The sequence below is a fragment of the Symphodus melops genome, assembly GCF_947650265.1.
Source record: "Symphodus melops genome assembly, chromosome: 8".
Classification (NCBI taxonomy): Eukaryota; Metazoa; Chordata; class Actinopteri; order Labriformes; family Labridae; genus Symphodus; species Symphodus melops.
Window position 1 is genome coordinate 1,462,372 of NC_136698.1, and position 13,137 is coordinate 1,475,508.

General features: G+C 43.8%; 1 protein-coding gene across 1 annotated transcript in view; it reads left to right on the forward strand.

The window, feature by feature from the left end:
* The window catches only part of ghrhrb (growth hormone releasing hormone receptor b), a 29,060-nt gene extending 15,938 nt beyond the window's left edge, over nucleotides 1-13,122 (forward strand). The window contains exons 4-13 of the mRNA XM_079351189.1: nucleotides 4,768-4,868; nucleotides 6,437-6,534; nucleotides 6,865-6,997; nucleotides 7,917-8,070; nucleotides 8,176-8,236; nucleotides 8,413-8,482; nucleotides 9,427-9,518; nucleotides 9,703-9,832; nucleotides 9,993-10,034; nucleotides 10,883-13,122. Coding sequence (XP_079207315.1) covers nucleotides 4,768-4,868; nucleotides 6,437-6,534; nucleotides 6,865-6,997; nucleotides 7,917-8,070; nucleotides 8,176-8,236; nucleotides 8,413-8,482; nucleotides 9,427-9,518; nucleotides 9,703-9,832; nucleotides 9,993-10,034; nucleotides 10,883-11,077 — 1,076 coding nt within the window. The 3' untranslated portion in view covers nucleotides 11,078-13,122. The remainder of the gene's footprint in view (nucleotides 1-4,767; nucleotides 4,869-6,436; nucleotides 6,535-6,864; nucleotides 6,998-7,916; nucleotides 8,071-8,175; nucleotides 8,237-8,412; nucleotides 8,483-9,426; nucleotides 9,519-9,702; nucleotides 9,833-9,992; nucleotides 10,035-10,882) is intronic.
* The last annotated feature ends 15 nt before the right edge of the window (nucleotides 13,123-13,137 follow it).

Below are 13,137 nucleotides of genomic sequence, written 5' to 3' on the forward strand. Positions count from 1 at the left end.
CTAACTAAAGAGCACTAACATTAGCATGCTAACACAACAATAGAGGACACAGGTGATTGGACAATTTCGCACTTGACTCCTTCGTGTGAGCATGAGTGGAGAAGGGTTGGCGGTGTGTCGTTGGAGGAGAGCGGAGGATTCAGAATAGTGGAGGTGTTTGTTTTGGTTCCACGCTGCTGCTGCTAATCAAGGGCGACATCTGCTGGATCAAAAAGTAAAGTTATTAATTTAACCAGGAGAATCTTATTTTCAAAAGTGGTCTGGCTAAGGCAGGCGGCGGCAGAAATTCATGGTTACAAACATAAAACACAACATTTTTACTTTGCAACAAACTCTGGACCTTGTTGCCATGGCAAACATTCCCGTCTTATATCTCAGTGCACGTCTATCATGATGACGTCGATGGGAGGCTTTTATCATGTTGGAAACTTAAGTTACTCCTCTGGTACGATCTATATTTTCCACTCAATGAAATCCAATCAGGAAACGTCTTCAGCCACACGTAGCAGCGTGTGAGTCGAACAAATGTAACGCAGCAAAAACAAATAATATATGAGACAATAAATTGATCTCATCAGGCCGTGCACCCCTTTAGTATTATATTCTTTCATTTGTGTTTTATGTCCTTTTTTTATTTTCCCTTTGCAGCTTGATCTCTTACCAGCAGAGTTTTCAGATTTCTTTTTTAGTTGTGCACATTTTTTTCTTTCTTTTAAAATTGAGGCCGCAGAGATTGTCAAGTTATGGAGAGGTGATTAACTGCCAGCAGTCATGCTGTCGGTCTTTTTCATCCTCCTCTGCTGTTTCTCCTCCACAGATGTTTTCTGTTCATGTTCTGTTTTTAAAGGTCACCATGATTGTACAACACAGGGACTATTTATCTAAGTTGTTTTTAATCAGAAGCCAAAATGCAAAAACAGAACAGATTCATGCAGACTGAACTCTGTGTGTTCATCTTCCAGACTCCAGCTCAGCACAGTGATCAGTGTGTTGTCTAACAACATTACACTCTCCATATGGAAATGCAATAAAATATAAAATGTTTAGTAGACTAAAACTCCGCTGTTTATGCGCTCGCCCCATCCATGTGGGGTTAAATCCTCGGGAGCGGGCGGCCATGGTTCAAAACGACCTGTGGTTCCATTCCAGCATAGTCTTTCTCTCTCCTCAGTTTCTGACTCTCTCCCCTGTCTAAAATAAAGAATAATACATTAAAATAATTAGCTTGAATTGGGTTGTGTGTGCTGTGTTTGTCTCCCTCCGTTATGAATTCTCTTCTGTCAGTCTGATAACACGTTATAAGCAAACCAAAGTGGTCTTTTTAAAGGCAGAATAAGCAATCTGTTGAGACCACTTATAGAAAACTGTGCAGCCACAATATTCGATCCCGACTGCAATTATAACACAACAAAATGTTTTTCCTCTACGATGCAACTGGGAAGACATTTTAGTTAGACGCACGTGTTTACTCCTCTTTAGTAATCAACAGCAGCTTGTCCTCTGCTGCCTCCTTCCACTGGGACCAGAAACCTTTGCAGGAGCTCGCTTTACAGGGACCAGAGTCTGAATGAGGTTCCTGGGATTTTCACCCTCCAAAGTGAAGGACGGGCTTTCAAACAGGGCGAGTTGGAGTGATCGTTTCTGAACGTTAGAGGACAACACAGCATGCAACCCATCCTGCTCTGGCACAAACATCTTTACGTCTGCAGAAAAACATTGCATGTATGTTCCTCCACCAGTAAAATAAATCAAAACGATGACATCGAAGCTGTCGGGGAATGCAAACTGATTCAGTCTGTTGTACGACAAAGATCGTCGACCGAGCTGCTGAATTAGATTTTTTTCAGGCGAGTCATAAGCAGCTCAGAGCTTGTTCACTATGTGGGATGATCAGCTTACAGACGATGCTGATTTCCAGCAGCGAGAATGAAAGACGGCACAAAGCATAGAAGAAGAACACAGCTCAGCTCCTGTCGAGAAAGTTCAGCTCGTCTTTAGTGTGGATGGATCAGGAGGCGGGGGCTTCTTGTTAATGACCTTGTGACTTAGTGTCAGTCGGTCCCCGGTCCTCGCTGGATTTCCTCCTCCACAGATGCTCTGAGAAGTCAAGTGCTGAAGCCGAGCGGTTAGATGGAGCCTCTCCAACGGGAGGCTGCGAGCAGAGAATATAATGAATTGGAAAATCAAAGAGTTCACTGCGAGAGCCGAGAGCATGAGGAAGGAATTGGCTCTGCTCGTTAGGCACAGCGGTGTGAGAACCAGCGTCCTCCCCGGAGCCTCGGCCTTCCAACCTCCTTTCACATCCAAACCATTCACCCGCCGACGCTGCAGCCCTGCAGGCTCTGCACGCCACCTTATTCTGAGGCTAATGCGGCTGGATATCGCTCAAACCACCCACGACTCAAACCTCCACACTCTGCCTGTCCGGCTGCTCAGCACAGCCGAGCAGATCCACGGCGTGAAATCGCTGAGAAACTTTTAATCCTCCCTCTCGTGAACGCACATTCTCACCGAACACGGATGACCTTGTGTGCGTCATGGCGGTCGTACTTTGGAGCGCCGTCATCCTCCCTGCAGGCCATGGTGGGAGAACATGGCTGCAAATTCATTGAAATTCATCATTTGCAGCCTTCACTTGACCGGGCCGTATCACAGCTACCTGAAGCCTTCAGGAAAGTGAGCACAGACTGAACGTGTGATCGTTTAGTTCTTCTCAACTGTAAACGGCAGATAACAGATATGTTAGACGTAATAACCACATCTGTAAAGCTCTTACCTGACAGTTACCGTCACATACTCCAGCGACAGCCTGGTTCTGCAGGTTTCTCGTGCCAGGACTGACAGCTTCTAGCGTTAGCATGCAGCTAACTCTTCAAATGTTTTCACAACTGGATCTAAAATTGAGCACTTTTATCCCTTTTTTTGACACTTCAGGAATATTCTTTTTTAACCTCCCAGTACCTGTCTGTATCCGTTTTTTGTTTAATTATTGTCGTAATTTCAAGATTTTAAATTAGTTTTATCTTTTTAGGGCCCGAGCATCGACCTCAGATCTGCTCTCATTCCATCAGTCTTTATTTTTAGAGGTGTTTTTCATAATTTACAGGCAGGAAACTGGGAGGGAGGACCCAACTGCAGAATGAACAAAAAAAATGCTGATTTATTTAAACAAAAGCCAAAAAACAAACTCACTCAAACAATAATCCAAAATGTCCAAAATCCACAAGAAGAAAAACAAAGTAAATCCAGTGAGCATAGAATACAGGGCAACATATAAGACAATGAACAAACACAGAGGGTAACAAAGACAGAGACTAAATAGACATGAGGTAATCAGACACAGGTGAGACTAACGAGACAGGTGAGACTAACGAGACAGGTGAGGACAATCAAGGTAGTAAAAAAGGTCAAGTAAAAAGTAAAACCCGACACTGACAACACCACCAAAAACAGATATTATAAAATAAAACAGGAAACACCAAAGACTAACCTGAAAACACAACACAGGAAATAAACAGGCAACATAGGAGGACACACACTCAAGACTAAAATAAACACACAAAGGAAACAGGAACAAACAGAACACTGAGGAAAGAAAGAAAACTAAAACAAGACGAAACACAGAACCAAACCATGATATAATAAACATATACATATCTATAAACACTTTACAAAAAAAAAACAAGTTAAAGACCTTAATTATTTCTATTTTACTGAGACTCAGCGTTCGTTCATCATTTAGCAAAGAGAGAAATCTCCCTCAGACTCCCTGAAACTGAACTGCCCCTCTGGGATTAATAAAGCTGATGAACAGTCATATAACTGGGGCAGGGTCGGGGGTTCGGTCTGGACCGGAGGGTCGGGGGTTCGGCCCCTGGCCCCTGTGCGTCCAGCAGGGCCCCAATAGCTCACTCTAAACCTCCAGTCCATATCCTATGTCTCTGTTTTTATTGTTGGGGTGAGAGGGCTGAATATGTGATAAACAGTATGGTTATATTTCAAATTGTTTATCTGTTAATTTTCTTTACTTATTTACTTCACACACACACACACACACACACTTTTTCCTGTCTTATCCTGTAATTGTCTTTCGTCTTGTTTTGTAATTGTATTGTCTTGCAATAAAAAAAAGGAGAGTGATATAACTGCGCAGGGTTTTAGAGATGGGATGGTAGAGATGGGATAAGAAGCAGGAAGAAAGGAGCACTCGGTGGGTCGGTGGGTCAGTGGTTAGTGCGTACGTCCCATATTTGGAAGATTTAGTCTTCTAAGCGGGCGTGCCAGGTTCAAATCCAACATGCGGCTCCTTTTTGTCCTGCACGTCAGTCTACACTCTCTCTCTATTTTCAGTCTCTGTCCACTGTCCTATCTCTCCAATAAAGGCACAAAAAGCCATCTTTAAAAAAAATAAATAAATAAAAAAGATGCAGGAAGAAGGATGGAGTGTCCACCACCGATCCTTTAACTCCTGATGTTTGTCGTACATGAGAAGTTAAATAATGGTGGATGATGAAGGAGTGCATCTGGTTTGGAAACTTATTAGGATGTGTTTGAATGTTTGATGTCTGAGTTAGTTTGAAGACTGTTTCATACGTGTGTGTGTGTGTGTGTGTGTGTGTGTGTGTGTGTGTGTCTCGTTACATTCCCCCTGTGAAAACACACCCTTCGTACCACACGGCACACGGTGGCTCCTGGCCTTGATTCACGAGCCTCCTCTGGTTTCATCGTTAGCGTCTCCCCTTCTTCTTTGTCTTTCTTTTCTTTCAGGTTTCGTCCACAGGAACTGCACCGAGGACGGCTGGACCGACGTCTACCCGTCCTACTTGGACGTCTGCGAGTTCACAGAGTACGAAGTGACAGAACCAGAGGTGGGTGTGTTTTTCAACGCACAGTCTCAAGTTTGTTCTGGAGGAATCAAAAACTGAACCGTCTTCACTTTTCATCTCGACCTTTTTCTGACCTCTCCGTTCGTCTGCTGGTCTTGTTAAGCGTTAACATCAGGATGTGGCCTTTCCGGCTTCTCTATTGGTGGATATTTGAGGACTCGACAGACAAGCCTTGTTGCTTGGCTGTAGATGGATGTCATACACGTCTTCCCCACTGATGCCTTCCTCTCACTGATGAACTTTAATTACTAGCCTGGCAACAACAGCCCATAATTTCACCTGTTATGGTTAAGTGGGGCTTTGTGACAGATGCTATTTAAAGCAAGCGGGCGGCACAGCAGATGACTGACACTTCTCTCTTACTCTGAGAGATCAGCTTGAACCCTTCCAGCGCTGGACATTTATTAAATTCTATAAATATCCCGCGTTTCGCTGAGCTGCGACCTCTTGCTGTTGAGTAAATATTGACTCTGAAAGAGGAAGTAGAGAGATGTTGGAGTTTTGCAGAGAGTCGGTGAGAAGAGGTCGAGATGGAGGATTTTATGCTCATGCGGAGAGGATTTGAAAAAAGTGCACAAGCATGTCAAAACACTCGAGCACACAGGGAGGATGTGGCGTTTAGCAGCCAGCACAAAGAGCATGTAAATGTAAAAGTGAAATGTGAGTCCTGACTAACAAGGGTCAAGCAGGTTGTGTCGGACTCAGCTGACACTTCAGCGATTCTCCGAAGGTCCTGCAGGATGTGGTCAGATTTCTAACTCTAAATGGATTCTCTATGAATTGCTAATCGTGTTGTGGACTCATCCTGCAGCAGAGCTCTGCAGCCTTACAGGTGATGGAGCATTTTAAACGTTAAGATAGCAGACATCAACGATATCTAACTGAAAAGATGTGTGCCCTTCAAAATAAGAGCGACCCCTCTGGGTTGTTGTTTTCTTCTCTGGGCCCTTCGCTCAGATTGTTGAACGAACTGTTATCCCTGCCACGGTGTGGAGGGAAGAGAGACAGCCCCGCCTCCTCAGGGACGCCGTTTGAAGAGGCATGACGGCGGCGTTTCACCACAAGATGAGAACCAACATCAGACTTTTCAGGAATAAAGTCATTTAAAGAAACGAGTACTGAATCAACTGTGGGCTGTGTATTTGACTGCACTCTGTCAGAACCCTGCGCCACAGCTCTCCACCAATCACAGCGGCCCGTCTCTGGTATGAAATGTAAAACTATAACAGGATATAAAATATAAAAAATATAAATATTGCACCGTATGGGATATAAACCGTAGCAGAGATATAAATATAACACAGTATGAAGTAAACTATCGTAGAAATAAACATTTCAGTCTATCGCCTCCTCTTCGTCTTTTCCACTGAAAGACCGAGGGCTGACGACACCAGCACCATGTTCAACATCTTTTCACTTAATACTCACCTGTGATACGAAAGCTGCTTTAATCTTCTGCTGCAACTTTTTGGCCGAAACGTCTTTAATTATTACATGTGAGACGTTTAATGCTCATATTTCTGTAAATCCTTTTTTTTTTTGGTTTTCAGACGACATACTTCTCCAACATCAAGCAGTTGTACACCGCCGGCTACGCCACCTCCCTCATCTCTCTGATATCGGCCATTTTCGTCTTCACTGTTTTCAGGTAATTGGATTTTTCAGGCTCTCCATCCAAGAGCAGCGACATCAGCCGGCTGGACACAGTGCCCTCTAGTGGTTGCAGTACTTTAATCTGCTGCACTCATACAGCCCATCATGCAGACTGAGTACATTTATTTTTGCAGCGTCACAACAATCCATCTCGAAAGGTACGGAGTCCCTAAAGGGACATAAGTCAAAACAATATAAAGGATCTCGTAAGCATGAGAAGGAACTACGTAGGCGTAGGATAATTTCTTGTGCTCAGGTGCATTCATTGTGTGTGCATATTGTCATGCTCTGAACGTATTCACAAACACACATGTTGTCTTTACAGGAAGTTTCACTGCACCAGGAACTACATCCACATGAATCTGTTCTTCTCCTTCATCCTGAGAGCCAGCGCCGTCTTAATCAAAGACGGCGTCCTCTTTTCTGATGAAGACCTCGATCACTGCTTCATATCCACTGTGAGTGCTAACGCTCGACCACAGCTACAACAGTGTGTGTGTGTGTGTGTGTGTGTGTGTGTATTTACCTGTGAAGGACACTAACCCTTCACTGAAGGAAAAGATACTTCATAAAGAACAAGACGTCTTCGGAGACGTAAAAATGCTGCAAAATACGACGAAGCACGACATGAAGATCAGCCGAAACAAACGAAAAGGAGACAACGTTAAAAAAAAGGGAGAAAACGAGGACTTAATATGGAAAAACTGAGGACGACAAGGTGAGGAAATAATCCAGTCAGAAGTTCAGGTGGAGAAAAGTACATTACATTTTTTTTCTTTTACATCGTCTCAACATCAGAACGCCTCCGATTGAGAGGAGCTCTTATTATCCCAGCGAGCGGAGAGGAGAGGAGAGGAGGTAGAAAAATGCAGAAAGAGACGAAGAGGAGCCTCTCTGAGGATTAAGACGAGTCTTCCTCTTCCTGTTTCCCTGCTGATAAGGAGGCTGCAGTGAAGCTCTCTGTCACAAGCCGCCACGACGGACCAGAATCAGCGCCGAGACGCGATGCGGCGGAGAAGGACTCGTCGAGACTCGAGAAGATGATGAGAGAACTCTGCTGTGTCTCTCGGGCGAGAGAATGGACGCACCTCTCTTCATCTCAGCGTCCAGTTTTTAACACACAGAAGTACAATCAGTACTGGAAAGAGCGGAGAGCAGCTCGCTGCCGTAACGCACTTCTGCTCACGTTACTTCGTCTTAAACGAGACGTCGTCCTCTCATAAGTCGCTTCTACGTTCTTCTGAACTGAGTCCGAATCGTCCGTGTTGCGTTCGCGCTGTCTTCAACTACTGCTAGTTAACATGAGCTCCAGTGTGAAACTGTGAACTGTGAAGACTCGCTGGCGTTCTGAAGGACTTCTGCTTTCCCCCCTCACAGGCTTTCTGTAAGTCGGCCGTGGCTTTCTTCCAGTTCAGCATCCTGGCGAACTACTTCTGGCTGCTGGTGGAGGGGATGTACCTGCAGACGCTGCTCGCTCTCACCTTTGTCTTCCAGAAGAAATACTTCTGGTGGTACATCCTCATCGGCTGGGGTCGGTTATTTTTTTTTTTTCCCACTAGCACTTACCTGACCCGCTTCGTCTCTGTGTGTACTCCTCTGAACTCTGTGTGTGTGTGTGTGTCTTTGTTCCTCCCAGGTCTCCCAACAACAATCATAACAGTGTGGATCCTCACTCGAAACTTCTACGCCAACACAGGGTGAGCTGCGTGAGGATTGCATGATGAGTGTCCTCGTGGACAGATCTCGAGGTTTTGCTCTGTCACCGCCGTCTGGTCGGGGGACGGCGAGCCGTGCGTGTCATGATGATGTGTTTATTATTACACCTCTGTGATCGCCTCGTCTATCTGAGTGACATCTGTTCTGTGTGTCTCAGCTGCTGGGATGACACCGACGTGGCCCTCTACTGGTGGATCATAAAAGCTCCGATAACGGCGTCCCTGCTGGTGAGTACGGCGCGAGAGGCAACCTCTGGTGTTGAAGTACAAAGTCCTGCAGTTCTTAAAGTGTCCACTAGAGGCGGGCTGCAGAAGCACAGGAAGTCACATACACACAAACATGTTTACAGCCTGCTCATGTCTCGATCGGCACATGTTTTTCGGCGGCTGTTTTTTTCGTTTTTTTTCTTCACGTTTAACAACAACAAGTGAAGGAGAGTTCATCCCTCGCCTGCGTCGCAGAGAGGAAACTACACGTTGTCTTTGGCAGTTCACATCAGCACCCGGTGAACTTCATGTTTCCTGCTGAGCGAGTGTTGTGTTGTTTCTCGGAGGTGGAGGTTAAAACAAGCTTTCCTGCGCTGTGAAACTTTAATTATCCAGTGATTACTGTTCGATGCATGCCTCGAAATAAAAGAGATCGAGCTGAAAGCAACATGCTTAAAAGTGACATCACAGGGAAAGTCTGCTCATGTTTCAGTGTGAGATCAGCCTCCACCTTCTCTGTGCACGCTGCAACCAAAATCAGAGAATCATCATCTGTCCTGTGAAACATATGAGCCCCTTTGTGTTATTGTCTTTGCATTACATCGGATTGCGTGGCATCACATCCTATCAGACGGTATCTCGTTAATTTGTCTCGGTCAGGTGAGGTCGCGAGCAGACTTCGGATAATTGCGTCACATCCCATCATTTGCATCTTTTGCTATCGTTTCACACATTATTAAATGGGGTCACATATCACACAGTACCATATGTTGCTGCACTTTCTATGCACGCTCTACTTCTCGTCTTTGACTGCTGCAACACTTGAATTTCCCCACTAGGGGTCAGTAAAGGTCCAATCATATCGTTTGATTTAAAATCAGCCCAAATTTCATGTGAGGATCACAAATCTGTGTTTGTTTGTTCTGATGTTTGTAACTTTTTTTTTTTTTTTTTTTGTCTGGCAGGTGAACTTCATCATCTTCATCAACGTCATCCGCATTCTGGTCCAGAAGTTGACGTCTCCTGGCGTCGGCGGCAACGACACGAGTCACTTCAAGTGAGCAGAGAATGAATGAAGCCTAAGAGGATGAGCTGCACACTCTCACACACACACACACACACACACACACACACACTCACACACACCTTATTGTCTCCCTCATGGGTTTGTTTCTCACCGTGTGTGTGTGTGTGTGTGTGTGTGTGTGTGTGTGTGTGTGTGTGTGTGTGTGTGTGTGCAGGCGGCTGGCTAAATCCACTCTGCTCCTCATCCCTCTGTTCGGGATGCACTACATGGTGTTTGCTTTCCTGCCAGAGTACATCGGCGCGGAGGCTCGGCTCTTTATTGAGCTCGGTTTGGGATCCTTTCAGGTAAATCACACAACAAAGTTAGAGAAGCTGAAATAGCTGCTGTGATCGTGACCCTGTCTTTTAACAATACAGATCTCTGCTGGAAACACAGACAGACAAGTTAACAAGGATGTACTGTACTTTAATATTATTTAATGCTGAACATGTTTCTGCTCTGAAGGGATTTGTCGTGGCCCTGCTCTACTGTTTCCTGAACGGTGAGGTAAGTAAACACCTGTCTTTTTTTTTTTTTTTTTTTTTTAATACGATAGATATTGAATTATTTGTCTTCAATGATTCTTTCTGTGCAGTTTGTTTCAATTCCAGTTCAAAAGTGTCGACATTAGAGGGAACTTAACATGTAGTGACTGTTTTAAAAACAAACCTAATGTTGTCCAAAGAAGTCCCGAGGAGGGCTGAAGCCGATCCCAGCTGTCATTGGATAAGAGGCGGGAAACACCGGGTCTGGTCATCAGTCAATCATCACGTCCAAAAAATTATAATAAATAAACAGTTACACTCTAGTCAATTATGTATTATTTTTCTACTTTCTACTTTTCCTGTTTTATTAATGATAATCTGTATTGTTATTTCTTACATCAGATCACCTTTCAGTTTATCTGTGTTTTTTTTTTTATTCAAATAAACCTTTAAATCGCACCTCCTAACGCACACCTGAATCCAATAAACTCATGCTGTGCATAGAGCCAAGACTCCACCTAGTGGTCAGTGTCGGTATTACACTCAAAGAAACAAATTCACAGTGTTGTTTGGTTCTGTGCAAAAGATAAAATAAAACTAATTTAAAACGATATCTTGGCTACAACATTATCAGGGATTTAACTTAATTTACCCAACTCAGAAATGTTTCCTGTTGGGAGGAGCTGTGATGGAAATAGAGGGAAAGATGGATGGATTTCATCTGATTACATTTGTAAATCCTTTTTTTAATGTGGAGAAAAAAGCTTGTGACAGACCCCACAAGAAAAGGAATCAGGCTTCTTGAGTTAAAGTTTCACGCTCTCATGTTTGAGATGTATTTACCTTCTTTTATTTCTTTATATCTTTCAGGTGCAGGCAGAACTAAAGAAGAGGATTTGGAAGTGGCAGACTCAGAGCTACCTGAGCTACAGTAAACGACGGCGCACGCTCTTCACCGAGAGCAGCACGGTCACTCAGATATCTGTCCTGGATAAATCCAGCCCCAAAGACCAGCAGCCCTCGGAGACGCACGCCCTCGCACCCAACAACGTGTCCAGTGTGTGAGGAAGACTTTTCACACGCTGGCCTTCTTGTCCAGGATTATACGAAATCCTGAGAGAGGTGACTGAACCTCAGAGTCTGATGTTGAATGTTCGAGGTCGCTCCTCTTGACTCTGTTTGGCGTGAAGGGGTTTTCAGAATCCTGCGTGGGCTGTCAGATCTGTTTACTCAAATCCAACATCTTTTTATTCACCATCATGCAAACATCTATTCCTCCAGGTGTTCCCTGTGATATTTAGTAGTTGTCACATTACGAGCTTTGGTCAGAAAGGTCAAGGCTCCTTTCACGGGCAAGATTTTTGCTCTGGGACCTGCAGCCGCTATCTCACCCCTCACTCATAGAAAAGAACTAATAACACAACAATAACACCATGAATGAATGTCGCCTGAAACACTTTTATTTTGTAGATAAATAACTATCAAAAAACAGCTATCGTTCTCCCAAGTGCTCCTGCGTTATATTCTCAGCTGCTGTTGTTGTTGTTGCTAAAAAATGTTGTATTATCTTTTAGAAAATATGTTTACATGTTAGGCTATTAATAGTGCCACAGAACAAGCATTTAACTTTTTTGGGGGGCTTTCACACTTGTATAAAAACTCTAGAAAAATTTCTGATATTTCCAGGAACGGCTGAATTTTACACCCAGATTTCACCGGGAGTTTCTCCTTGTGTATATAATTATGAGAGTCCGACTGCTGCTCGGCAAGAGAAATATTCTTATTATAGCATCGTATAACTGACTTTGTTTCTTTGCCTGTTATTTCCTCTTTGTTTGTTTTTTTGACGTCACGTCTTACCTCATAAGCCCCGCCCCCTCCTGTCTGACAGGGAGAGTCTCCAGCTGTGAGGTGAATATGTGAACAGCCAGGTCAGGAGAATATCCCGAGCAGTCCTCCTGAAATTATCTTCATATTTTCACGAGTGCATGTGTGGAAAAAAAAGCTGTTGTGATGTTTCCCTTTAGCGTTAATCCTCTTCTCTAATAATCCAACAGTCATAACATCAAATAATCAAAACTGAACTGAAATACCGACATCACACTGAGTGCACTTACTTCCCGCTCATCCGGTTTAGAAATCTGTGTTGAATTTTTCTTTATTCAAAAGAAGCATTTCACTTGGTCCGACTCGGTGCCGCTGGTGTCTTGAATCAAACTCGTCGTTTGAGCGAACGTGCCCGTGTGGCTCTGCATGCAACATGTTGCACAGTGCACTAGCGCACATCTGGAGCACTAGACTGTAAAGCTTTTTATTTCATGTCTCTGCGTGACTGTAAATAGATCTGAACTAGAGTTTACATGTATTATATGACGACAGTACAGCTCCTGGAACAAAAAAAAAAAAAAGACATCACCATTGTAAAATAAATCCTTCAAAATAAGACGTAAAGAGTGAGTCAGCAACCGGCTTCAAAGCAGAGATTTATATTTAGCTTATTTTTGGTATCATGAGTGTTATTTTAGTTTCATTATTTGATGCTGTATTAATGCAACGTGTGAAAAAAAAGTGCTTTTTTGGATGTTTTGCAAAGTTTTAATGAAGGCAAGCTTCTGATTACTGTGCTAATGCTAATGCTAACAGGGATGCTCTCTCTGCTGGGACTTTCCGTTGAGGGTGAATCTCTGAGCTGTTGTCATGTGTGATCATTTCTGTGATTCGGGCCGTTGTCAGTACAAACACATGTAAAGTACGATTCATCACTGATCACTGCAGTGCCTTCAGCAGACAGGTGAACTCTGTGTCTCTCCACAGTTCAGGTGGATCGAACCTTCAGCAGGTTTGCATTTCAAATGGGTGTAATAAAATCATATATCTCACATTGTAATATGAGTTTTTTGGGGGGGGGCGGGGCAGCATCAAATCACAGGAGAACAAGGCTTCCATCCAGGGGCTAGTCCAGACTTTTTAAAGGGGGTGGCCCATCTGAGGCCCTGACTCATGGGGGGGGGGTGTTCTTTAAAAGATTTCATGTTGCCTGTGGAGTTTTTTTTTTTTTATTGCATGTATTGATGATGTTTTTTCTCATTGCGTTCTCCAAACTGTGATGTTGTAGTTTTGTTGTT